Source organism: Herpailurus yagouaroundi, unplaced genomic scaffold (genome assembly GCF_014898765.1).
Source record: "Herpailurus yagouaroundi ecotype Mexico unplaced genomic scaffold, PumYag 159, whole genome shotgun sequence".
NCBI classification, from domain to species: domain Eukaryota; kingdom Metazoa; phylum Chordata; class Mammalia; order Carnivora; family Felidae; genus Herpailurus; species Herpailurus yagouaroundi.
Genome location: NW_024412400.1, coordinates 76,903,559 through 76,931,180, shown reverse-complemented (window position 1 = coordinate 76,931,180; position 27,622 = coordinate 76,903,559). Strand labels below are relative to the sequence as shown.

Below are 27,622 nucleotides of genomic sequence, written 5' to 3'. Positions count from 1 at the left end.
GGTCATCCCTGAGGAAGCAATATTTAACTTAGGACCTAAAGGATGCATATAATGAGAGGCAAAAGCAGAGATGAACTCTAGGGACTATGTGGGCTGAAGCAGAAGGATGAAGGTCTACGGAAGAAAGAAGCTTGAAGTGTTTAAGGATGGAGAGAACTGACCTGTGAAAATATTCAGAAGAGGAACAGTGGTGACCTGCAGTGTACAGTACTTTATATTCTGTTCCTATATGAGTTACACTCCCGATGGACAAGGGAAGAGGGCTGTTAGAAGAGCAGAAGTTGGCAAAGGAGAATGATAAGGACCAACCAGAGAATTAAGAGGAAAAACAGAGGTAAGGTGTCATGGGAGAGTCTTGAGACTGAGGCAGGTTCTGGGACCTCTTCTCTTCTCTCACTAACCACCCTATGAGCCCGTGCTGTGATCATACATCTCTGTACTGATGATTAACACATTTACGGCTTTAGCCCTACCTCCCCTCTGATCCATATATCCAACCACTTACTTGGTATCTTCACCTGAATATCTAATAGCAATCTCAAAATAAAAACAGAACTCCTGATTTTCTCTCTCAAACTTCGACCTATCCAGTCTTCCAATCTTCTTGGAGGCATCACTACCTGCATTTATCTCAAGCCAAAAAAACTAAGTGTCATCCTTAAATTCTCTCTTTCCCACACTTCCACACTCTTGCATCCGATTCATTAGCAAATTAATTCTACTGCCATAACATATCCAAAATCAGGCCATCTCTCTCCATCTCATTGCAACCATCTCTGGTCAAGACCACCTCCTGAACCAGTGTCTAATTAATCTTACTTCTTCTGATCTTGACTCCCACCTTCATTCTGTTACACCTAAGTAAACCAGAGTCATCTTGCTTAAAACCGTTTAATGATTTCCCAGAGCACTCAGAATAAAATGGAAAAATCTGGACCTTGCCCTGAAAGGACTACCTCTCTGTTTCAACCAAGCTCCAAGTCTATTTGCCCTTTATCTGTAACTTCAACATGAGGTTTTTTGTGTTTGTTTTTTTTTGTTTTTTGTTTTTGCATTAGCTGTTGCTTTTGCCTGGAACAATCTTCTCCAAGATCTCTGCATTGCTGATTCCTTCTTGTCAGATTCCAGACCCAATGTTACTTCCTTAGGGAGATTTTCTACAGTTAACCAATCTATAAGGTAGCCTCACATCCTCTACCATATTGACTGACTTTTAACATAACACTTGTTTTTTTATACTTCTGGTTTATCTGTTTGTTGTCAAACTTTTTGGCTAAAATGTAAGCCTCTGAGAGGATAAGCATTGTCCACTAGGGTCACTGAAGCATCCTCGGAGCCTTACACTCAATGCCCCTCGAATTAATAACAAATGAGTAAGTAAAATGTGAAAAATATGACTTGATATAGTGAACATGGAGGGCATAGCTGATTCACTAAAAGCAAGGTTGAAGAGTTACTAGGATGTGGGAAAAATGGAAGTACAACCTAGATGATGCTTTCAAGACATTCGGCTATGACTAGGAAGAGTGACATGGGGCAGTAACCTATGGGGAAGAAGGAAAGAAGGCTTGATATGAAGAGAAGGGAAACTGAAGAGATTTTTTTAAATTGTTATTTTAACATAAAAAACACTAGAGCATATTTATATTTACATAGTGCTGGGGAAAAGCTAAAAATATTGGGAAGACAAGAAATGAGAAATTTCTCTTACACTAATATGGGTAAATCAAACTAGATTGATAACATGCTCTCACATCACTTTAACTATTATCTGACATGAAAACTCTGCCAAATTACCCACACAACAGAAAGGCATACATAGAGTATCTGGCTTTACTTAGCAAACTCACAGCCATTCATAAAGAGCTTCCAGGAAGAAAACAATAACTATTTCTCCAAGCCCTTCATTTCTGTGTGACTTTGCACCTTTTAAAAAAGTACTTTTGGTCAAAGATCTTTAAGTCATCATAGTTTAGCTCAATAGGGCTTGCTTACTTATTAGGACCTTGTACCTTTGCAGAAGTGGCATGATCATTACTAGGGCTAATATGGAACTGAACAGTTAAGAGTGAAATGTCTAGGGGCGCCTGGGTGGCTCAGTCAGTTGAGCAGACGACTTCGGCTCAGGTCATGATCTCGTGGTTTGTGAGTTTGAGCCCCGTGTAGGGCTGGGTCCTCACAGCTCAGAGCCTGGAGCCTGCTTCCATTCTGTGTCTCCCTCTCTCTCTTCCCCTCCTCTGCTTGCACTCTGTCTTTCTCAAATATAAATAAACATTTAAAAAAAAAATAGACTGGGGCGCCTGGGTGGCTCAATCGGTTAGGCATCCGACTTCGGCTCAGGTCATGATCTCTCAGTTTGTGGGTTCGAGCCCTACATCGGGCTCTGTGCTGACGGCTCAGAGCCTGGAGCCTGCTTCGGATTCTGTGTCTCCCTCTCTCTCTGACCCTCCCCTGCTCACGCTTGGTCTCTGTCTCAAAAAAAAAAAAAAAAAAAAAAAAGAGTGAAATGTCTAAGGCCAAAATATATAATGCTCCTCAATTTAAGACTGAAAACTTACTGTAGAGACCTCAGATACACTTGGAGGTAGATTATCAAACAATGGGCTGGCTGGTCAAGCTAAGACATCCTGTAATTTGCTTCTTATACTGTGTTCTGCATTTCAAAACTCAATGTATGAAAGTTATGAACACTGGACATATAAAGTACCTTTCTGAAAAATGGCATCATATTCTTAAAAGTAAAAATATTCTATTATTTGCGTGGAAGTACTCATAGTTGAAATTCACTTGTAGGATGAAAAATGTACTAGTGAATAAGCAAACGGATGAAGAAGGATTAGTCAATAAGCATTTATTGAGCAACTACCAAATGTAAACTTTATGCTCAGTGTTTTGGTAGATTTCAAAGAAACAGAAGACTCTTGGCTTGCAGGAATTCATAACCTAGCTTTCACTAAAGACCAGTCCTAAGAAATATTGACAAAGACAAGTTTAAGAGACATCTTACCAAAAGCGCTCCATAAACAACTGGGGTTGATAGAAGGCACAGTGAGGCCCAATCAGTCAGGTAAGTATAATCAATAAAGGAATGCTGTTTATTCCATATATTAGTAAAGTTTGTATAAACTCACCTGCTGAATATCTAGGCTGGTGATATCCATATGTACAATGAGGGCTTCCACATTTTCCATTAACTTTTTATCTTGGAAATGAACAATTAAGTCTTTCATTACCTGGGGGGTCATCCCCACCAATTTATCACTTAAAATATATGGTTCAAGGCACTCCAAAAACACTCCTTTAGCCACTGAATTCTCACTCAATTTGTCATACATCTGGCTAAATAAAAGATCCCTGTAACAGAGAAAAAAAAAAAACTTTCAGAAATATCCTGAACATCCATTAAATTCAGCTTGCTAACTATATGTCCTTGTTTTCCTATTTCAACAAAGCTTAACAAAACAAGCTTAACAAAAACAGTAACAACAAGAGTCTCAATCAATTCTCCCAATACTTTTACAACCAAGAAAAGCTGAATAAGTTAAATTATTTTCTGTAAGTCACATAGCCAACATGTGATGGAGTCAGAATTCGAACTCAGCCTGCTGACCTAAATCCTGTGTTGAGTCTATTATGGCACACTGCTTCTTAAAGCAATGGTGATATGGCAGTGGGTAATAAAGTAAACATGATAGAGTAGAAAAAATATGAAAAAGGACTATTCCTAGGGGTGCCTGGCTGGCTCAGCAGAGCATGCAACACTTGATCCTGGGGTCATGAGTTTGAGACCCATGTTGGGTGCAGAAATTACTCAAAACAGGACTGTTCCTAATTTATCCTTTCCCCTTTCCTGGTATCTAAATATTCCCAGCTCATATACAAAGCCAATATGTTTCCTGATCTAGCTCTTACCCCTTGATTCCCAAAGGGTTTAGGCAGGGATTACTGATAAGAAAGGAAGAAGAAAATATTCACTATTTTAAAAATATATCTGGAATTTATTTTATTGCAGAAACAAAATTTTTTCATTATTCTAAACGCCACCACACTCAATAATTATACTTTATTTATTTCATATTTCTTCTGCAAGTAGTCCATGAATAATTTTAGAGTTATACTCATTGTAGATATAATTCCAAATTCTTTCATGCAACATTATATAATACACATCATTCTATGATGCTACCTACCCTTAAATTTACCATTTTGTCTCACTCACAATGTTTCAACATGCTGAAATATTAGAATTTACTTAAGTATTCCTGTACTTACTTCCAGTATTTTACTATCATGAATGATGACACAATGAACATCTACATATACACTCTTTCCCATCTGGGGGATTTAATTTCTTAGTCATTCTACTTTTAGAAATTTATCTTAAATCAAAAGATATGAAAAATCTTGTGGTGGGGCACCTGAGTGGCTCAGTTGGTTAAGCATCTGACTTCGGCTCACGTCACGATCTCACGGTTCGTGAGTTCGAGCCCACTGTGGGCTCTGGGCTGACAACTCAGAGCCTGGAGCCTGCTTCCGATTCTGTGTCTCCCTCCCTCTCTGCTCCTCCCCCACTCACGTTCTGTCTCTCTCTCCTTCAAAAATAAACACTTAAAAAAATTAAACAAGAAAAATCTTGTGGTATTTGAAATTACTAAATCATCTTCAAAAAGTATCATAGCAGCAATTTACGCTGCCACCAGCAATGTAGAATTATACACTTTCACCAGACAATTGTGTTTGATTCTACTACCAGATAATTTAATAAGTGTAAATTAAATAATATTGCTGTCTTTAATTCTTTGATGACTGGCAAAATTAAATGTTTTCCATGTTCCCATTCATACATTGTATTGCTTTGTTTTCGTTCACCTGGTTCATTCATTTCCTTTTTTTGTTTAATACAAGAACTGTGCTAGTTCTATTTATCTCTTAAGACTATTTATTTTTTACTAAATGTGAAAATAAATGTTTTTATAAATGTTATTTCTTTATATGTGTGTCATGTCGCTCGTGAAAAGTGGTAGCTGGTTCATCTACAAGTGTGGTCTTTCATGACAGTTCCACAAAAAGGCCAAGGAAGATTCTGGAGGCAGTAGGAGGGGGCCCTTGCCTCATCTGAAGTCTCGGAAGAGGGCAGATGATAAGAGAACCGGCTACAAATACACCAGAACGACATACCACTCTTCAGTAAACAGTTCCTGCAATGTCCTGGGAGGGAAATCCATATCCATTTATTGTTTTTTCTCATATCCACAAATGTAATTTTTATAACAGTTTTCCCCTTGCTGCATATTCCTCATGTTGGTTTCATTTTAACCAATAGTCCATCACATTTTTGTGATTACCAATTATTAACCAAGTAAAAGTCACGGAGATTAATAAAACTTTACTGCTACAAAGAGTTACCGCGTAACTCTAATGAAGATAAAGAAAATGCCATATTTGCTAGCCCTTCCACTCTGTAATGCGTTGTTAAAAACGACATGCTAGAGAAGACAATTATATATTTTAGTTCAACACCAAAAGCCCTGGAGAGGAAAATTAAACAGTGAAAAATTCAGTAAACAGAGCATAAAAGGTGACAAACAGCAGCATGAATTGCTGGTAAGATTAATGGCAAAACCATGTATTTCTTTCTTAACCAGTCAGAGGCTATAAATAAAGAAGCAAGAAAAATAAAACTCAGCAACTCTTATTGCTATCTCTACATTTAAAATAAAAATAAAACAAAATACAAAGACATGTTCTCATCATTTTGGAAGAATATTTATTAGAGCATCAGGGAAGAAGGAAGAAAGAAAAGCACATACCAAAAAAAAAAAAAAAAAAAAAGTGTTTAGCTCCTGTGTTTCTTTCTATATTTAGGAATGATACTCCAGAGTGCTGACTCTGTTACCTGGAAGTCCTAACTTTAAAACTGTTTTTTATCACTTCAAACTTAGCCACCCTGTAGCCAGTAGAACACAAAATCCATTCTGAATAATAGAGGACCAAAGAGGTTGTCTTTCCATGTAGCTTCACTTTATGTTAATACTCATATTAAAGACATTATTGGGGGTTTACCATTCATAGCTTCAAACTGATTAAGAAAATGGTCAAATTCACTTCATGCATTATCAATTTTGCAATTTAAAAAATGAGAAGAACTCAGCTTTGATTGTAAGTACAAACTCAGACTGTCAGAAACAGAGCAAGAACGTCAACCCTTAACACTTGCCAGTCTTTACTACACATCTAGCCAGAGCTAAATAAATCCCCACTACATTTAAGTAGGACTTGAATCCAAAGTTGGTTTGGGCTGCTCTCTTTATTTATAAAAGTAATGACAAAGTTCAAATGAACTTTAAGAAATTATGTTCAAAATGTTCTATTTTCTGATACAAGGATCACGGTTTGTAAAGATTTCCTTTAAAAAGGCATGGCTTACTTCTGGTGATGGTTGTACAACTCTGTGAATATACTAAAACCTACTGAATTGTACACTTTAAAAAGGGCGAATTTTGTGGTATGAATTATATAGTTCGATGTAGCTGTTATAAAATAGAAAAGGTTTTTTCCCTAGCTTTGATGCTTAAAATATTAATATGCGGTTGTCAGGAAAACAGGATCTAAAACATCCAGTTCCTCAACTATGTTTGATAATTAAGATCTTTCTGTTTCTCGAACAATAATACTGATGTTGAACAAGACTAAACACACCCTGGCTATCAAAAGACCACTTCAGGTTCACTTTAGATTTAACAGAAATATTTTTGGTTCAGATTTATATATAATCCAAGTCATTTGAATAATGGCTTCTTTTTGGATATTGGCTTACAGTGATATACGCTCAAAGTGGTCAAGATCATGTAGGTGCAGCACCTGTTTGGTTTTGTCTTACAATGGCTTTATTGAGATACAATTCACATAAGATAGAACCTATTTTTATTATTTTTTTTAATGTTTATTTATTTTGAGAGTCTGAGAGACAGAGAGAGAGAAGAGCAAGCGAGCATGAAGGGAGGAGGGACAGAGAGAGAGGGTCAGAGAGGGAATCCAAAGCAGGCTCCACGCTGTCAACACAGAGCCCGGGGAGGGGCTCAATCTCGCGGTTCACGAGATCATGACCTGAGCTGAAATCAAGACTCAGACACTAAACTGATTGAGCCACCCAGGCCCCCCCCCCCATAGCACCTATTTTTAAACAATGTTCAAAATTATGATTATAGTTCAAGTAAACTCTGGACCTATTTTCAAAATAAATTGAAATTATGGCTACTATTGCATAAGCAAAATTACAAATCATTAAAGGTCCTACAAAAAGCCTTGAGATGTATCTTTTGTCTAATACTAAAAAAAATATATACACTGCCAAACTGAAGTGAAATTGTGAAATAAATCAAATTATGGGGGTGCCTGGGGGGCTCAGTCAGTTAAGCGTTGGACTCTTGATTTCGGCTCAAGTCATGATCTCGCAGTTCAGGAGTTCAAGCCCCACATCAAGCTCTGTACTGACAATGCAGAATCTACTTAGGATTCTCTCTCTCTCTCTCTCTCTCTCTCTCTCTCTCTCTCCTGTCTCTCCTGTCTCTCTGCCCCTACCCTGCTTGCTCTCTCTCTCAAAATAAATAAAAGAAAAAAATTATTTTAATAAATAAAAAAGAAATCAAATTATGAAAATAAAAGTACGAGTCTTCAAAAACAGAATTTCCTGTCACTTCTGATTTTAAACAATTCACAAAAAGACTATAAAGCCAAATTTTAACCAAAAAAAAAGATGTCTGTAACATATTGGTCGGTATGTCCTACAGAGAAAAAGAAGTGTAATTCCTGCCACAGTAAAAGGATTTTACACTATAAAAGAATTCTTAAGTATGAATGGGAATACACACACACACACACACACACACACACACACACACACACACTAGTTCAATTAGTATTACTGCTGGGTATGGATAGGCTTCTATGAATTATGATACTGAAGTAACTAACAGTGATCATAGGGTATTGGTCATAGTACTCAGTCAAAATCAATTCAGAATATGTATTGTGTCTATAATTTGACTCACACAAGAAACAGCATGTGAAAAAGGACTAACTATAAAAACAATGTACTCTACCAGAGGATATTAATATAAAAAGCTTCTGGGGGCCAGACTGAATGTCTGAGTGATGACTCTAGAAGTAGAAGAAGTTACCTGAAATTAGCTGAGTACTACATTATGTTTTGTAAAATTGTATTTGTGTTATGCACAACCTAAGCATTCCTTAAAGCCATCTTAAGGTCACAGATACTTCAGAAATCTGGGAATATAAAGAGAAGACCCTACAGAGAAATGAAACCAAACATCAAAGAAGATGGCATAAAGAGACAGTGCAGTTTAGGAAGAAAGATGTCATACTGGAATGAAGCTACATACATCTTACAATTACCGCTTCAATTTACCCTAGGGAATTGAGTACTTTTAGCCTGACTGTCTATGGCAACTCTAAGAAAAAATTGCAAAAACCCTACCATTTGAGAGTGATGACACTGAACTATTTTTATATCTAATCCACCTTTAATCACTGCATGTTTGGAATGGAAGGAGATTGAAAGATGACCTAGACACAAAGAATCAAAGTTGATCAACTGGCCTATTTGACCCCATACACAGGATCTTTCTGATGAAAAAGAAAGCCAGTATGGTGAGAAGTAAGCAAGCATAAAAGCATACCATCTAGAACACAAAAGGGAACATTTGACCCAATGCCTAGTATAACAGCCCCACACTTCCTTATACTTTTAGCTAATGGACAGCAAATTGTATAAATAATTTAAGTTTTCTAGAAAGCTAAGAGCCGTGATATACTATTCAGGAAATGTACACATATTTCTGGCACTCAGACCTGAGGGAAATTTTTCCCATAGGCCCTCATAGAAGAGAAAATGTGTAACATAAAGCCATGATTCAACAATATCTCAATCATGAACACAACGTATTTCACTGGATAATTACATATAACACTGTATAGCTAAAACACTGGAATGAACTTAAGTAAACAGAAGCTATAGTTCTTCATGACTTAAAGGTCTGACCTAGCAAATAACTGCCCTCTTGATAACATTCACTGATACATACTTTCTAAAGCATGATGCAGGCTACCTGCATATCAATCCATGCATCAGCTCAGGTTGTACAAGGTTTTGCACTGGGTCCTCAGTTGTTCTCTACCACTCAGAAACAAACTAGTGGTTAAAAGCAAGGACTCAGAAGCCAGACTGCCTGTACTGGAATCCTATCTTCGCTCCTCAAAAGAAGTGTGAGTTAGCTTTGGCAAATTATTTAACGGCTTTCTGTCTCTGGAACCACCTATGGAAAGTGGAGCTGAAAATAATACCTACCTCGCTATTACCAAAATTAGACAAATTAATGTAAAGTGCTTAGAACAATACCTGGCATGGGGGAAGCTATTATTTTAAGTGTGAAAAACTGTGAACTAGCAAAGATGGGTTAATTTAAATGTACTGATTTCTCCTTGACAAAAGGCTCTAAAAACCAACACTCCAGAGGCACTCTGAATTTGAATTTTGCCCTGTTTTGGGTGGTATGTAATACTGTGTTTTAATGCTAGTTCATGAAAGAGGATATATATATACACATACACACACACACACACACATACATACACATATATATATATGTATATATATATGAAGGACATGAATCATACACTTTTAAGATCTTTTAGTAGGACTACCTTGTTGTTAGCCATGTTTGCCTCCACTATCTGGCCACACAAACACACAGATGATACGCCCACACCACCTATTTTGGAAAAGTTAGTTTTACTGGTAAATGCACTGAAAATTGTTAAAGAATCAAATTTCTGTAAATTAAACTAAAATACATCCAAATTCATAGAATTCACAACAGTAAATTACCATATAAGCAACAGGCACTGTGGGTTCAAAATAATTGAATCTGACAGGCAATGTATACTTACTTTCGCTCTAGCAGCAGGCAGTAATCAACTATGACAGGCACCATGTCCTGAAGAGAAACCATAAAGAAAGCATCACAACCCTGTCCCCTTTGTCCCTTGGTTACATGTAACACATACTCAAAGTGGTCTGCTAAAGACCACTGGTAGAATGTTGGGAGAATATAACTTTATACCATGCTTTATGCCATATCTTAAAAATGTGAAAACACTTTTACCCAGTAATTCTGCCTGGAAATTTATCCTGAATACATTTGAGAAAAAAAAATGTTTAATGCATTAAGGTGTTCACTGTGCAGCCCTATAACAGAAGCAACAGGAGAAGAGGGAGGACAGGAAGAAATTGCAATTAAGTACACATACAACATGGGAAAACAGTTAAGTAAATCTGTCTTTTAAATAAAATATTAGGTAGATATTACAAATTTATAGTTTATAATAACATAACAAATATTAGGTGACCCATATGTATTTATCTTCCAACCTTATAAAGAAAATTTGCAAAGGAAAAGAAAAAAGAGAATACATCAAATTGATGTCAGAATATAGTTGGTCCTGTTGGTGGCTCAGTTGATTAAGGTTGTCCATATTTTGTCACAAGCCTCCAAACTAGCTATTTCAAGGTTGATTTAACTTCTCGGTTTCATAACATTTTGATTGCTTTAAATTCATCTTGTACAGACTTGTACAACTGAATGGCAACCCATAATTTTGGCCTTTTTCAAGAGAAACAGTCTGAGGGAGAAACAGAACCTTATTATTAGTGGAAACTGTCAAGTAACCAAGCATTAGATTTCAGTAGCACTCTTTCATTTTCTGCTGGCTGCAGGAAATGGTTTCCTTTAAAAAGAAGGCCTAGATTCTAGGTAGAAAAAAATCCCACCAGGGAAGAAGGCACTGTGTGAAGAAGAGAATACTATATGCTAACACGTGTTTGACAAAACAAATAAAACCAAGGAACCCTTATCATTTGAGAGAGGTATCAGAAGGACTTAACAACCTTAAAAGGATTATGGGACTATACCTGACCCATCCATTCTGCTTCCTTTAGTCACCAATATTCCTTATAATAAGATTTAAAATCTTATTTAGATTCTTGAAAAACATGAACTAAAATCACAGAGAAGTGTTAAATCATATTAAAATCATGTGAAAAGTGTTAATGCTACAGCAACTGTCAACCCTGCATGAGAGTACAGTGGGCCAAATAATTTGGAGGGAAAAAAAATCTCCCTAGAAATTCTGGGGGAAAATTATAATAAACATTCCTTACAATACACAGCTGAGTTCCTAAGAAAGTGAGGGCAATACTCAAGAGTCGAAAAGTGAAAAGGAAACTGAAAATCAAAGCCATAAGCCCGAAATTGTCACAGAGACTGCCTTACACATTTGTTGGTCTCATCAAAAGCTTGGGTTTTAATGCCAGAAAGCTTTCTCTAAAAATTTTCAAAGAAAGATTACCAAAATTAAAGATTATATATAAAAACAATAAAAGTGATACATGTTGAATTGATAGCCTTACGTCTGTAAATTGTCATTTTTAGAACACTCCAACAGCATCAAAATATACAGTTTTCTCAAGTATATGGAACATTTACTAAGATAGATAATGTATTTTAGGCCATAAAACAAGTTTCAAATTTAAAAAGATTTAAGTCATACGAATTACGTTCTCTGACCACAATGGAATCAGAAATTAACAAAATAAAGACTGAAGAGATGACATCACTATAGATTCTCCAGATATAAAAAGGGTAATTAAAATGTCATGAGCAACTTTTACCCAATAAGTTTGACAACTCAGATGAAATGGCCAAATCTCTTTAAAGATAGAAAATACCAGAAACAGAAGAAATACATAACCTCCTAAAAATCTCCATTTGTAGTTAAAAACTGTCCTACAAAGAAAACTCTTTTTAAGTTTTTATTTAAATTCTAGTTAACATATAGTGTAATATTGGTTTTAGTAGAGTTGAGTGATTCATCACTTACATGTAACACCCAATGTTCATCCCAACAAGTGCCCTCCTTAATACCCATCATCCATTTAGCCTATCTCCGGCTCACCTCCCCTCCAGCAACCTTCAGTTTGTTCTCTATAGTTAAGAGTCTCTTATGGTTTGCCTCCTTCTTTTCTTTTCCCTTTCCTTATGAAATGTTTTGTTTCTTAAATTGCACATATGAGTGAAATCATATGGTATTTATTTTTCTCTGACTTATGTCACTTACCATACAGTCTAGCTCTATCCACAGTGTTGTAAATGGCAAGAATCCATTCTTTTTGATGCCTAAGATTCTATTACACACACACAGACATACACACACCACTTCCTTTTTATCCATTCATTAGTTGATGGACATTTGGGCTCCATCCATAGTTTGACTATTGTTGATAATGCTGCTATAAATATGGGGTGCGTGTGACCCTTCGAAATATTTTTGTATCCTTTGGGTAATACGTAAGAGTGAACATAAATGTCCTTATAAAAAAAGTCATGTGGTTATACATCATAATCACATGACTTTCTCCCAGGTATGCCAGGTTGGTTTCAAAAACCAATCAATATAATTCACCATATTAACAAATTAAAAAAAAACTATATGATCATCTCTACAAAGAAAAACAATTTGACAAAAGCCAACAACATTTATATTTCTTAGGATATTAAGAATAGAAATTCCTCAACCTGATAATGAACATCTTTGAAAAACTACAGCTATCATCATATTTATAAATCAAAGACTGATGCTTTCCCACTAACACCGGGAACAAGACAAAGATGTCAATTTTCAAAATTTCTATTCAACATTAATACTGGAGGTAATACTGGAGCCAGTGTAATAAGGCAAGAAAGAGGAATAAAAGACTGCCAGATTGGAAAATAATAAATAATTCTGTCTTTATTTGTGGACAACATGATTATCTCTGTAGAAAATCTGGTGGAATACACAAAAAAAAATTAGAATTAACAAGTTTAGCAAGGTTGCAAGATGGAAGATCAATGTACTAAAATCACTTGCATTTCTATATACTAGAAACAAGCTGAAACAAGTAAAAAAAAAAAAATACCATTAGCGTCAAAAAAAAAATATTATGCAACTACCAAAATGGAAAAAAAAAGACATTCTTTGTGACCCAGTATAAAAAGATTTCCAAGATATATTAAGTAGGAAAACAATACAAAATCACAAGGAAAAAATTTGTGTTAAAGAAGGAAAAAAATATGAATGTGTGGGTGGTTACAACTGTGTACATTTGCTTGTATTTATGTAAAGAAAATCTGGAAATCTACATGAAAATTAGTAACAATGGTGAGAGGCAGGTGGAATCTGGGCAGATGGCATCAAGGTGGCAGACTTTTCATTGCATACATTTTTATACTTTGCAATTAAAAAAAAAAATTTTTAAATGTTTATTCTGAGCCAGAAAAGAAAGAGTGAGTAGGGGAGGGGCAGAGAGAGAGCCCCAAGCAGGCTCCGCACTGTCAGTGCAGAGCCTGATGTGGGGTTCGATCTCATGAACTGTGGGATCATGACCTGAGGTGAGGTCAAGAGTCAGACACTTAACTGACTGAGCCACCCAGGCACCCTATACTTTCTGATTTTTAAATTATACAAATATATAACTAATACAAAAAATTGAATGACACAGGTAATACACCTATGTATAGTCGACCTCAACACTACAGAAATAACTGGCTAGAACATTAAGAGGACACACACAAATATGTATAAGTCATATTTATGCAAACTGTATTTATATAAAGCATCTACTGTAGACCAGGGCCATTGCTAGGTGTTAATGATACAGATTTAACAAAACAGACATATATTATAGTCTGGTACAAAGATTTTTAAAAAGTAACAATGAGGGATGATGAAAGTTATGAGAAGGGAAATATGAAATGCCAGGGGAATGTTAGTTAGGAAGGAGGCCTAACTAACCTAAGTCTGCCTTCCTTGGAATGGGATGTTTAAGTGAGTACCTGACAGACAGCAGTGACCAAGCCAACTACGGGGATGAATGCGCCATCCAGTGAGAGGGAACAGTAACTTGCAGGAGTCCAGACATAGGAGATAGCAGAGAACCTTGGGGACTGAGAGAGTACGACCAGAGCATGGAAAGAGAAGGCTGGCAGTAGATGCGAAGGGGCATGTGCAAGATCCTGGACTTTATTCTAACATAATGGAAAACCAATGAAGGGGTTTTAAGCAGAGAAGATTAAAAATTTAAGAATTGGGGCAGTTTTACAAGTGGCTTAGAGTCTCAGAATACATGTGTAGACTTTAATTACTTCTTTGCAAGTTCTCTACTATATGCCTCTCGCCAACTTCCATTCCCTGCAGCACTTCTTAGTTCTCTTAGTCTAAACTCTCTCCAATTCCAAATTTCTGTTCACTCCCTTCTCTTTATCCAACGAACTTTGCAATGCCTTGAAAAGCGTACACATAGGAGACTCCCACTTCTAGGGAGGTGGACCAGACATATTTTTCCCTATCTCTCCTACTAATATAACTAAAATCCCTGGACAATATATACAACACAAACCTAAGACTCTGAAAGGTGGAAGAAGATGGTGGACCTACCAGGGATCTCAGGACCTGAGGAACAACACAGTGGTGAGCTTTCCGGTTCCCTTTTATCATATATCCCGGACTTGGAAGTGAAGAAGACTGGCAAGGTGGAAATGCCCAGGCACACATATAGAAAAAGGCTCAACGAAAGCTACTCTCTCTAGCCAAAAAACCAGAAAAGAAAGAATCTAGCGGGGAAAAAAAAAAAAAAACAAACCCAACAACCCTTGTAACAGCATCTGCTCTATTCTGGTCAAACACCACAGAAAAAAAACTGTGCCCCCACACCCACTGTGATGCGCAGTTTTATGTATCAAGTTGGCTGGACCACAAGGTGCCTAAATATTTGGTCAAACATTATTCTGCTGTGTCTGATGTGTCATGTTTTTAAATAAGATTAACATATGAGTCAGATTCAGTAAAGCAGATTGCCCTCCCTAATGCAGAAGGAAACATCTGTTCTTCTTGGGTCTCAAGCCTGCCAGCTTTCAAGCTGCAACTACATCACTGGCTCTCCTGGTTCTGAGGCCTTCAGAGTTGGACTGGAACTACACATTAGCTCTCCCAGGGCTCCGACTTGCCAAATAAAGATACTGGGACTTCTCAGCCTCCCAAATCCAGTGAGCTAGCTCCTTATAATCTCTTTATTTATATATTTATAGTTATGTTTTATGGTTGAGGCAAAAATTGTAATACTGTGTGATGTGGTTCTATATACACATAAAGAGAGAAAGAGAGAGGGAGGGGAGACATGTCTATAGCCCCTAATGGTTCTGTCTCTCTGGAAAACCTTGACTAATATACTCACCCATGCCAGCCAAAACTGTGCGGAAAACCTAGATTTCTACTCTCCACAGCACATAACAAGGTATCACAGTCCTACCTCTGCTGAGCAGGGTGTTATCAGAGAAGTCTATGAAAGTCGGGACTTTCAGTTCTAAGAGTGCAGTAACAAACCCCTACTCCTCCCACATGGAGAGTGCTAGTGGAATTCATGTAATGAGGCCCAATGGAGTGGTGTCAGAGGAGACTTACAAAATAATTAGAATTTTCAGCAATGCCCAATCCAGCAGTAGTGAAGCTACTCTCACCATGTGTCAATGGAGGCCACATGGGGAGCAGTACTGAGACATTCCTATCCCTAACTAGTCAGTGAAGTACCAGAGAAGGCCTAGTAAGGGGCAGGAACCCCCATCTCTGTCCAGCAGTGAGGATGAGCACCCTCTATCAGGTATTAATGGAGGTTGAGTGGGGAACCTATACTTTTGCCCCCACCTAACAGTAAGAAGGTAGGACCCCTTCCCTTACCAGAGCAGTACCAGAAGAAAGCAGCTAAAACAGAAAGTTTAAATAAGATTTGGAGTCTCACAGTAAGATCTGGACATCCACAATGTCTAGATTTCAAAAGGAAATCATAAATCATACCAAGAACCAAAAAGATCTCAAACTGAATTAAAAAGCAGTAATCAATAGATGCCAACACTAAAATGACAGAGATGTCAGAATGATCTAACAATGATTTTTAAAACAGCCATGATAAAGTTGTCTGAATAAGTAATTGAAATCTTGAAACAAATGAAAATATACAAAGTTTCATCACAGAAATAGAAAAAGATATAAAGAATAACCAAATGAAAATTTTAGAACTGAAAAATACAGTAACTGAATGTTTAAAAAACTCTAAGGACTCAACAACAGAATAGATGGTTCAGAGGGAAAAAAAAATGAATGAACAGGAAGAAAGGAACAAACAACAGAAATTTCCAATCTGAAGGAGAAAACAGGCTGAAAAAAAAATGGGACACTCAGGGACTTGTGGGGCTAGAACAAAAGACCTAATGTATCATAAGAGTCTCAGGAGAAAAGATAGAAGGTAGAACTCAAGAAGTCCTCAAAGACATAATGGCCAAAAATATCCCAAATTTGGCAGAAGACATAAACACACAGATTTATGCAAATATTACAAATGTAAAGGAATCCACACCAAACACATTTTCAAACTTCTGAAAACTAAAGATCAAAAAAACCACAGAAATCTTCAAAGTGGCAGGAAAGAAATGACACCTTAGCTATAGGGAAAAACAATTTGAATGACTGGGTTTCTCATCAGAAACAATGGAGGCCAAGGCAAGTGGCAGAGCCGTATTTTTCAACGTTTATTTATTTTGGGGACAGAGAAAGACAGAGCATGAACGGGGGAGGGGCAGAGAGAGAGGGAGACACAGAATCAGAAACAGGCTCCAGGCTCTGAGCCATCAGCCCAGAGCCCGACGCGGGGCTGGAACTCCCGGACCGCGAGATCGTGACCTGGCTGAAGTCGGACGCTTAACCGACTGCGCCACCCAGGCGCCCCAGAGCCGTATTTTTCAAGTTCTGAAAGTAAGTAACTGTCAACCTGGAATACCAAATTCATTGGAATATCCTTGAAGAATGAAGGGGCAATCAAGACATTCTATGATGAAAAGACTCTACTGCCAGCAAAACTACCCCCGAAGAATGGATAATGAAGGTTTTCTAATCAGAAAGGAAACAAAAGAATAGACACCCTGGAACACTGAAAGAAGATGATAAGCAAAAATAAAGGGTAAAAGTTAATAGGCTTTCCTTGTCTTAAGTTTTCTTAGGTTTTATGGTTGAAGTAAAATTACAGTACTGTGTGATGTGGTTCTAAATGAAGATTAGGAAGGGAATACAACTCAGAAATAAAAAGCAGCAAACTACTGACAAATGCAACAACCTAGATGAATCATCAGGGAATTATGCTGAGTTAAAAAAAAAAAAGAAAAAAAAGCCGATCCCAAAAGCCTACATACTATATAACTCCATTTACATGACATTCCTGAAATGACAAAATCATAGAAATGGGAATAATTAATGGTTGGCAGGGCCTAAAGAGGGGATAAGGATGGGAGGAAAGAAGGTGTGGCTATAAAAGGGCAAAATGAGGGATCCTTGTGGTGATGGAAATGTTCTGTATCTTCACTGTATTGGTCAAAATCCTGGTTATACAGTTGTAATACAGTTTTACAAGATGTTCCCGCTGGAGAAAACGGAGGTGAAGGTACTTGGGATCTCTTTGTATTTCTTACAATTGAATGTAAATCTACAATTATCCCAAAATAAACAAAACTAATTAAAAGAAAAAAGAAAGAGGATACACATAGTTCTCATGCCTGCCCCTAGCTGTTCTCAACTCACTTAAATAGAGCTAAATCACTCAAGGTAATGCTTTCAATCTAGCTTCCTAAAGAAACCAGGTCCTTATCAATTTTGAACATTCGTAACTATAAACAAGATAAAATACTACTTAAAGCCAAATCTATTTCCATATATTAAACCTTCCTTTCCAGAATCTAATTATGGAGAGACAAGGCAGGTTGTCCAGTGTATTATCCCTGGTGGTAATCTCCTAGACACCTGAAAATAAGTTAGGTGGGACCAGTTAGATCTCTACCTCCCAACTGCAAGGACTAAGCGCAGACTCAACTTTGCACAGGATCTGTAGGCAAAACTGGGCAGAGGACATTCCAGGACTAGTCTACAATCACCTTAAGCAGTTGCTGCCCAAGATGAGCACCCCACTTAACCCATTTAGAAGGCTGCTCTCACAAGAGCCCTAAAAGAAAGGAGAGCGGAAAAGGACAGGTCCCTCTCTTGAAGCAAAACCTTCAGACCATCCAGCCAGACCTGGTCTGGAGAGACACATGCCTCTCCACAGGATATTGAGAGATCAAGGGCCTACATGCAAACTTCTGATCCTTCTGCCTTTAAGTACAGCCTGTGCTATGCGCTGCTTATGGCTATGTGCCTGAAGTCTTTCAGTGCAAACACAGTGAGCCAATACCTGCTTTAAGAATATTCCTCTTAGTCTCAAAAACTTGCAGAATGCCTCTAAAAAAAAAGTCTGAATTTTTGGTCTCCAAAATTAAAATCAAAAAAAGAAAAAGCAATTATTTCTCTAATCTCTTCTTCAATGCACAGTCCTATCAACTGGCCTAGGTGAACTGCTTCTCTTGTTCGATATTTCTATATATTTAAAAATTAAAGAAGCAATATAGATATGTGAATAAAACACTGAACTGACAGAAAATCTATATTTAAGCCTGTCAATTGTTTGAATGAGTGAACAGATCATTTTATTGCACTGTGACTATCTTACCATCTGCCAACTGAAGATATAATCTCTGGCTTTCCCACTTTCATAAGGATGATGTGAGAAGAAATGAGCAGACACATTCCTTTGCTTTTTGGAACAACAGCATTAATTCTCATAATTTATATTCTAGAAGTCAATCAGGCAATGAAAACTGCATTATTTGAAAATGATTCAAAATTTTAACAAACCCTACAATGAATACATATTCATATATATGTATATGTGTATGTATATGTATATGTATGCACACACATACACACACACACACCAAAGTACATAAACATTCCTATACACAGATCAATAGATCTTTCTCTGTGGGCTATCAAAACTAGGCAGCTGTATTCCTGTATTAGTACACAGACACCATGAGTAGCTATGTAGATATAGGTATTTCTCTGTATGTGTATGTGTATATTTGTACTTTTCCTGTTTTTTTCCTCACAGGTATGACAAAAAAATAATCTTCTAGGAAAGACTTGACTCCCAGAACCAACATTCTAATCAAGCCTCAGGAATAAGGTGATGTACTAGACACCAATACTTATTATTCACATCATCTCAGGGAAACATGAATTAGACAAAGAAGGCTCCTATTGCTTCACTCTGTGTTTAGCTTTTAGAGTCTGTCCACTATTTGGCATGAACTCCTAATACAAAAACATATGGCAACAGCTGCTATAACAATGGCCTTGAATGATCTGCAGCTCATGGAGGTGGAAATGAAGCAGAAAGGAGAGTGTGAGAACAATTAATGTAAGGCTTTACTTTTAAGAGCTTTTAAAATTATATTATTTTTCAAATTATTTTAGCTTGATTTATATTATTAAAATTCCCCATGTTTATTTATACCTCTACCTATTACATAAACAAACATGACTATAATAAGATAAAATATTCCAAAATACATGAAACTGCTTCCATAGTTAACTGACCAGCTTCTGAGTTTGGAACAGTTAGTAGAGAATTCTGATAGGAGAAAAGACATCAGGACAGTTTCAAGAAGTCGTTAACTGTTGAATGCTATGGAGGACCAATAAGATGAAGAATAAAATGGTCCACAATCATTCAAATACGATTACCGTGATCATACTAAAATGAATTCATTTTGTATTTTTTTTATACATTTCAATATCTTCCTAAAATTTATATATTACTTAGTCCTCTCTGTTTCAAAGTGAGCCAGTTAACAACATATTGGTCTGAGATTATCAAAGAATGAAGTGTGCATGAAATCTAAGCAGACTGTAGGCTCAAAGCTCCTTGTGCCAGACAGCCTGGGGGCCTACTGTGATTCTGTTTATTGGTTGTATGACATAAGGCAAGTTATTCAACCCTCTGTGTGTCTGTGTACACATGCAAACATTTGTAAAATGGAGATAAATAATAACTACTCCTCAAGTATATTATGAAGATTAAATAAGATACTTGCCAGGCACACAGCACATAATAATATTTGTCATGATTATGAACATCTGTGTGATTGTACTAAGTTCTATTCTCAGTTCAAACCTTCCAGAGTTAGATTTAAACATATGCCCAAGGGGCACCTGGCTGGCTCAGTTGGTAGAGTATGGGACACTTGACCTCAGGGTCATGAGTTCAAGCTCCATGATGGGCATGGAGACTACTTAAAAACAAACCAAAAAAACTACATATGCCCAAGACAAGCACTATATACAATACAAACACATATTTAAAAAAAAAAAATCCATCAAGAAATATTTCTCAAATTGAAGGGCACTAAACCAGATGCTGGGAAAACAGTGGTGGCTCCAATTCATTTTAATCCAATTAGTTACTATACAAATATAGTTAAAGGTTCAAATATTTTCCCAGATAAATAAAAGCCACAGCCTATCAAAAAGTTACTATGAGATCCAAAAGTTACTTTCTATAGTTAAGAAAGGATAAAATATTGATTGATCTTTGGAGAAAAGCAAAAATATTGAATGGTATTATATATCCTGACTCTAAGGAAAAGGTGAGGCTCTTCATCAAAGGTAAAAATTAAAATTGAGGCAGCAAGCATGAGTGCCACCTGCTGGTAAAATAGAAATTCTCAGTATTTTGACTGAAATAGAAACCAGTTGTACTAGAAATTTCAACTCACTAGATTAGAGGTCATCTGTTTCCAACAATCATTTCTTCACACTGATACAGAATATCAGCTCTTCCTGCCTGACAAAGAAAGTCTTTAGTCAGCTGGTCTTCCTCCATTTCAATAAATTCAACAGTAGGAGGCACATAAATCCAAGAGCATTTTTACATTACCCCTGGGTAATTTTAGACTGAAATACACATCCTAATTTCCACCCACTTATACTAGCCCTCCTTTTGCTGCAATACAGTAAACCCCTATTTCACAGCCCGTCATCAACTGAAGGCAGACATGTTTCCACTTACTCCTCAGATTAAACAACCCCACTATATTTTTTTCCAGTCATTTTTTAAATCTCCCACCATCCTGGTTGTGGATGTAGCTTAATCTGTCAGTAGTCCATAAATACCTCAGAGCTTTTATTTCCAACCAATAGCCCAATGGAACTATTCCTTACCTTTATCTTGGGCCTTAACACACTATTAACTCATGCTAAGTTTGTGGTCAACTGAAATCTTATCCAGCTAGATCTTCCCAAACCAGTATTCATGTACTTAAATTATTTGGATCTAATGCAGTCTTGATGTTCATCCTTGTTGAATTTTATCTCATGACAATTTGGTTCCATTTTGTCAAGATCATTTTGAACTCAGACTCCTGGTGCCACCCACCTATATTTGACAAGTCACTCACTAAATCGTCACCCCAAATCAATTATAAAAAATTGCACAAGGGGGCACCTGGGTGGCTCGGTCGGTTAAGCGTCCAAATTCGGCTCAGGTCATGATCTCACGGTCTGTGAGTTCGAGCCCCGCGTCGGGCTCTGTGCTGACAGCTCAGAGCCTGGAGCCTGTTTCAGATTCTGTGTCTCCCTCTCTCTCTGCCCCTCCCTTGTTCATGCTCTGTCTCTCTCTGTCTCAAAAATAAATAAATGTTAAAAAAAAAAAACAAAAAACTAAAAAAAAAATTGCACAGGAAAGAGCCCTAACGTAATTAATACCAAGCCACCAAAGAATACTCTTTGGGTAGGGATGTTTATCTAGCTACAAATCTACTTACTATTTACTTACCTATTTACTACTCATGAATCTATTTCTGCCATTAGGATAATGGAAAATTTACACAAACGCTTTAATGAAATCAAGACATTATGTAATAGGCATTCCATGGATATGCTGTCCTCAAATACCTTTCAAAACGGCAATTTATGAGTTTAACGTGGTCAATTTCAAGCAAGCTCACAGAAAACATTCATACACCACACTGGAACTATCAGTGGATAATTTCTTAAGTCCACTCTTCCTTTAAAAAAAACTCTAAGAGCCAACTTATTTAATTATTTCATGACTAACTAATTAAGATCAAACACTTAAAATGGCAGATTCATAGCCAACCATACATGGATTTCACTCATCCTAATGGGCTGAAGATCATCTTTTTCAGAAGAAAATTGTCCTCCTGAGTGAAATAAATTGTGTCTCCTCTGCTGAGGCATCCATGCTTAATTGAATATGCTTTATTAAAAAAAAAAAAAAACCGATCAAGGTTACTTAAAAATTATGAACAGTGACACAAACTGTTCAAGCAGTATCCTGGGTTATAATTCTACTGAGTTTTGAGTTTTAAACAATCATTATGCAACTAACTATATATCACATATGCTGGGCTTCAGTTTTTTAATATATTTTTAACTAGATTTTTCCACTTTAAAGACCATTCTCTTTGTTCATGAAAATGGGAGCAAAATAAGAAGTGTTCTTCTTCAGTACAGTATAGCAATCCAGATGTGGACCCTGAAGCCCAACTTCCTGAATTCTAATCCCAGTTCTATCATTTATGAACTGTGTAACCTGGAACAGGTTACTTAACCTCTCTGTGCCTCAGTCTCATCTATACATATGAATAATAACAGGACTCATCTTACACAGTTATGAAAGAATTAAATGAGTTAATATATGTAAAGCATTATTAACAGTGCCTGCCACACAGTAAGCATTAAATGGCTTAGATGTCTGCTGTCATTCTCATCCTTGATCATCTGTTAACATCACCCCTTTCTCACCGATCTTTTCCTTGCACTTGTTCTGAAAATAACCATACAGAACACTAGTTAGGTAAGAGCTGGGCTTTGAAGTCACAAAGGCCTGGATTGGAGTATACAGACCCCAACACTTACCAGCAATGTTACCTTGGAACATCACCTAATTTCTCCCAACCTAACTTTCCTCATCTATGCATTGGGATTAAAAACAGTATCTATCCCCATGGGGTTGTTGTGAGAATTAATTAAATACAAAAAACTTCACACAGTGCTTGGCATGTAGAATATACTCAGTGAATCTTGGTCACAATCCCTTATTTTGTAACCCTTAGCATGTTAGTAGGCACAATCCAGGTACTATTTTCCTTTCTGACAGTCTTACAGGTTCATGCTGCTTTTTATATAGATCTTTGATTATCTGCCTCTCTCCATCTTTTGTAGCTGTTCTGTGCTTTGTAGACAGATACTTCTCTCAACATTCGTCCCCATTTCAATTCTCTTTGAATTTTTGTGGTTATTATGTCAAAATTTAAGAATTTCCTGTTCTTTGTGAATCCATTTGTATTTTGAGGCTATAACCATGAGACAGTGCCCATAGTTTTCTTCTGAAACATGTACTTTCTCACAGGATTCAAGCTGAGCTTATTTTGCAACATTATTACAATCTTTAAAATAAAGTGGTATTTTTTTCCCTTGGAAGTCTATCTACTCTATTCCCCCAATTACTGGTAAAAAGTAAATCCAGAATAATGGTTCACCATTGTTTCCTTCAGCTTCTATGAGACTAAATCATTAATAAATCAAAAAATTTTAGGAGATATTCTTTTAGCAGAATGAAACTTCCAACATATATCTAGAAGTTGAACAACACATTACTACTACAGTTTGTTTCTCTGTAAATTTTATAAACTGCTTTAGAAGCAATCATCTATAGGGGCGCCTGGGTGGCTGAGTGGTTTCAGCATCCGCCTCTTGATTTCAGCTCAGGTCATGATCTCATGGTTTGTGAGATCAACCCCCCTGTTGGGCTCTGTGCGGAAAGCACAGAGCCTGCTTGGGATTCTCTCTCTCTGCCCCTCCCTCACTCAGGCTCTTGAAATTTAAAAAAAAAAAAAAAAAGAAAGAAAAAGAAAAGAAACAATCATCTATAGTCCCTGTCATGCCAAGATTCTTTCATATTTCTCCACCAGAACATCACTTTTTTTCCTTTCTTTTATAGCTCTCTGCCATATCCTTCCCCAGCACTGTGGTTTCTGTATCACACATACACACACCCCTCATTAGCCCCTCCCAGTGTTCCCTATGGTTTTTTCTTTTTTTTTTTCAACAAAGTGTACCTTTCAATAGCCAGAGTTCTTTCATAAGTACCATCTCATCACTTCAAGGTAATAGACATCCCCTCATTAAAATACTGTATTCTATTTACACTGCAATGGTATACAAAATTTATATACAAGATATTGCTGCCAAACAGTATTGTCCCCATGTGCTTTCTTTCTGCCGTATGCCTTCCTCTTATCTTTTTCCGTAATTTTATAGGGGCTCATTTCTCTATTTTATTGATAAATGTAATGAGCTTGCAGTCAAATAGTAATAAAAGTTACCCTGCCAGGAGCCCACTACTATGACATTAAAGAGTACAGCTCAGGAAACCAAATCCTTCTCTCATACCTTCCATCTCTAGCCTTGTCTTCCAAAGTTACTAGCATCAAATGGAGACATGGAAATAGAAAAGCTGTGCCTGCTCTTTAGAACTTCAAAACCCTTAGATGTCTTTTAAATGTTTCCATTCATGTAAACAAGAAAAATAACCTTGACTGGAGTGCAAACTTTAAGACAGCGAGGACCATGTCTATTTTACAAACTGTATGTCCAGTGCCTAGTACATGTAAGACCAGGAGGTGCACACTTTGGCCCATGGACCAAGTCCTGCCCACAGCCTGTTTCTGAATGGCTCATAGCTAAGAATGGTTTTTACATTTTTTAAGCGTTGTTTAAAAGAAAGAAGAAAGAAAGAAAACAAAGAGGAACATATGACACAGACCATATGCTCCCCACAAAGCCTAAATTTGCCCACCATGACCCTTCTTAGAAAATGTTCGCTGACTCCTGTATTAGACCCTCCAATATTTGTTACAAGTGAAGGCAGGGAAGGGAGAGGTGAGGGAGCTCTAAAAAATGGAGAAGGACAAACAGAAATTTGCAATAAATATAACTGGTGATCACTACAAACAGTAAAACTCGCATAACAAAAATTGCACATGTCTTTAAACTGTTCCTTGACTTCCATTTTCAATGAGTTCCAGAAGAAACTAAAGATCTTTCACCTGCATGTTTTAGAGATCTTTTTGTTTTGTTTTGTTTTTTTAGGTAACCAAGCTGTTGTTGAATCACAGGTGCTCCTAGGAGAACTAAATTTAAACCTTGGTGGTACACCTCTTCTCCAACTAGCCTAGTTAACATAAATGTTAGTCATCAGCCAGGTGTCAGCCACTGGGAGGTGTCAGTTCATAGGTATATACCCTCATGTACACATCCTTGCCATCCACACGGCACTAGAGCTAAGCATCAACACTCCACATTTTACCATCTATCCCCATGTTACCTATTACTTCAAAATTTCATTATTTAGAATGCTCCAAAAGTCCTGCAATAAAGTTTTGAATGCTGAAAATGTTTAACCAAAACATGAAAGCCCTATTCTCAAGTAATATAAAAGAGCAGTATTAGACCTATTCATAGCAATGTCTATTAGAAGCACATGCAAAGGTGTACCTGAAAATGCTGCTCCATCACTTGGATTTTTCCCTGGTCTGGACACTTTTTCAGAGCTCGATCTGCATAGTGGAATAGGATTTCTACCATCTGTAAGGAAAACAGCCTTGTATAGAAAATCAAAATATCTCTCTAAAATTTTTCAATACTTAATATATGTAGGTCCTCCTAAATAATACAGAATTGAGTTTTATTAAAGATATAACTTTTTAAAAATTTTTTTTTAATGTTTTTATTTATTTTTGAGATAGAGACAAAGCACGAGTAGGGGAGGGGCAGAGAGAGAGGGAGATGCAGAATCTGAAGCAGGCTCCAGGCTCTGAGCTGTTAGCACAGAGCCCGACGCAGGGCTCGAACTCACGGACTGTGAGATCATGACCTGAGCTGAAGTCGGACACCCAACCGACTGAACCACCCAGGCACCCCAAAGATATAACAAAATTAAAAATATATATATAATATATATACATTTATATATATATAATATATATGTATAAACATATAATTACATGTTATATATATATATATAATTTTAAAAATTCAGTGGCAGTTTTTAAGAGTCTCTTAGGCTTTGGCTCTCTCCCACTCTAAACTCTTTTTTTTTTTTTTTTTCCTTCTCCTCTCCCATGGGTTTCTGTTAAGTTTCTCAGGATCCACATAAGAGTGAAAACATATGGTATCTGTCTTTCTCTGTATGGCTTATTTCACTTAGCATCACACTCTCCAGTTCCATCCACGTTGCTACAAAGGGCCATATTTCATTCTTTCTCATTGCCATGTAGTACTCCATTGTGTATATAAACCACAATTTCTTTATCCATTCATCAGTTGATGGACATTTAGGCTCTTTCCATAATTTGGCTATTGTTGAGAGTGCTGCTATAAACATTGGGGTACAAGTGCCCCTATGCATCAGTACTCCTGTATCCTTTGGGTAAATTCCTAGCAGTGCTATTGCTGGGTCATAGGATAGGTCTATTTTTAATTTTCTGAAGAACCTCCACACTGTTTTCCAGAGTGGCTGCACCAATTTGCATTCATCTGACAATAAATTTCATATATTGAAAAAAAAAATTCACTGGCTTTATTTCCCAATATTTTTAACCTCAGACTAATTTCTTGCAGCCTCAGGGCTAGTACTGATTTGCTAATCTCCAGGTTCTAGACTCAATAGTACCTCTGTTGCTCAGGAAATGACAAATCGAAGTTAAGGTCTTCAGAAAGCTCTGCTGTAGGTCTTTGCCTCGAGAACACAGACAGAACATAAATTCCTAAAGTATTTTAGCTAATACTGAGACAATTAATCATTCATGAGTCTGAAGAGTGACCAATTTCTATTCTTGTTTTCTATATGCTTACACTTATTTTGGAATGTAATTTTTACCAATGCACTTGCACAATAAAAACAGAGAAGAATGACTATAATAAATGAATTTAAATTCAACCAGGTCTAGATTAGGAAAACAAAGTCAATATTAAATATTGGCATTAATCATATTAATGCTAATTAATAATAATAAAATCAGCCATCTCTGTTACCTCAGGCAACACAAACACTTGCATGTGTAGTATTTCTCATAATTACTTATCTGTTCATAAAAACTAACAATTGTCAACTTTCTATGGGCTATATATAATCAGACTCATAAATAATCCAGATCCCTGAGTTTTTCCGTCCTCCTTTCTGCTGTCCTTTGGCTCTTTTTTTTTGTTTTGTTTTGTTTTACAATTTTATCATCGTCATAAGGGAGTGAGCAAGGGAAAAAAGAAAGGTGATAAGAAGAAAGTTTAAAAGAATTCAAGATGACACCAGGGAATTATACACTTGTTTTTTTACACACTCTCTCCTTGACTGTAGCCATTTACCTAATCATGCCCCAAAATTATTAGCTGATGCCAAAGGCAAATCTGTACTGTACCCTAGTAAAGCCCCTACTAAAATACTCACCCGATCTGCAACAACAGCCTTTCGCTTACTGGCATCCCCTGATAATCCTGCAGAGAAACAAAA

The 27,622-nt window shown here is 36.8% G+C and overlaps 1 protein-coding gene across 12 annotated transcripts in view; it reads right to left on the bottom strand.

Moving 5' to 3' along the window:
* Window positions 1-27,622, bottom strand: part of VPS8 (VPS8 subunit of CORVET complex) — a 256,338-nt gene that overhangs the window by 167,037 nt on the left and 61,679 nt on the right. For all 12 annotated transcript variants that reach the window (XR_005792281.1, XR_005792282.1, XR_005792283.1 and 9 more), the window contains 4 exons: window positions 27,560-27,606; window positions 25,612-25,701; window positions 9,970-10,016; window positions 3,132-3,354 (listed from right to left, as the gene is read on the bottom strand). Coding sequence is in view for 9 of the 12 variants with exons in the window: in XM_040480980.1 (XP_040336914.1) it covers window positions 3,132-3,354; window positions 9,970-10,016; window positions 25,612-25,701; window positions 27,560-27,606 (407 nt within the window). In the remaining 3 variants the exon portion in view is untranslated. The remainder of the gene's footprint in view (window positions 1-3,131; window positions 3,355-9,969; window positions 10,017-25,611; window positions 25,702-27,559; window positions 27,607-27,622) is intronic.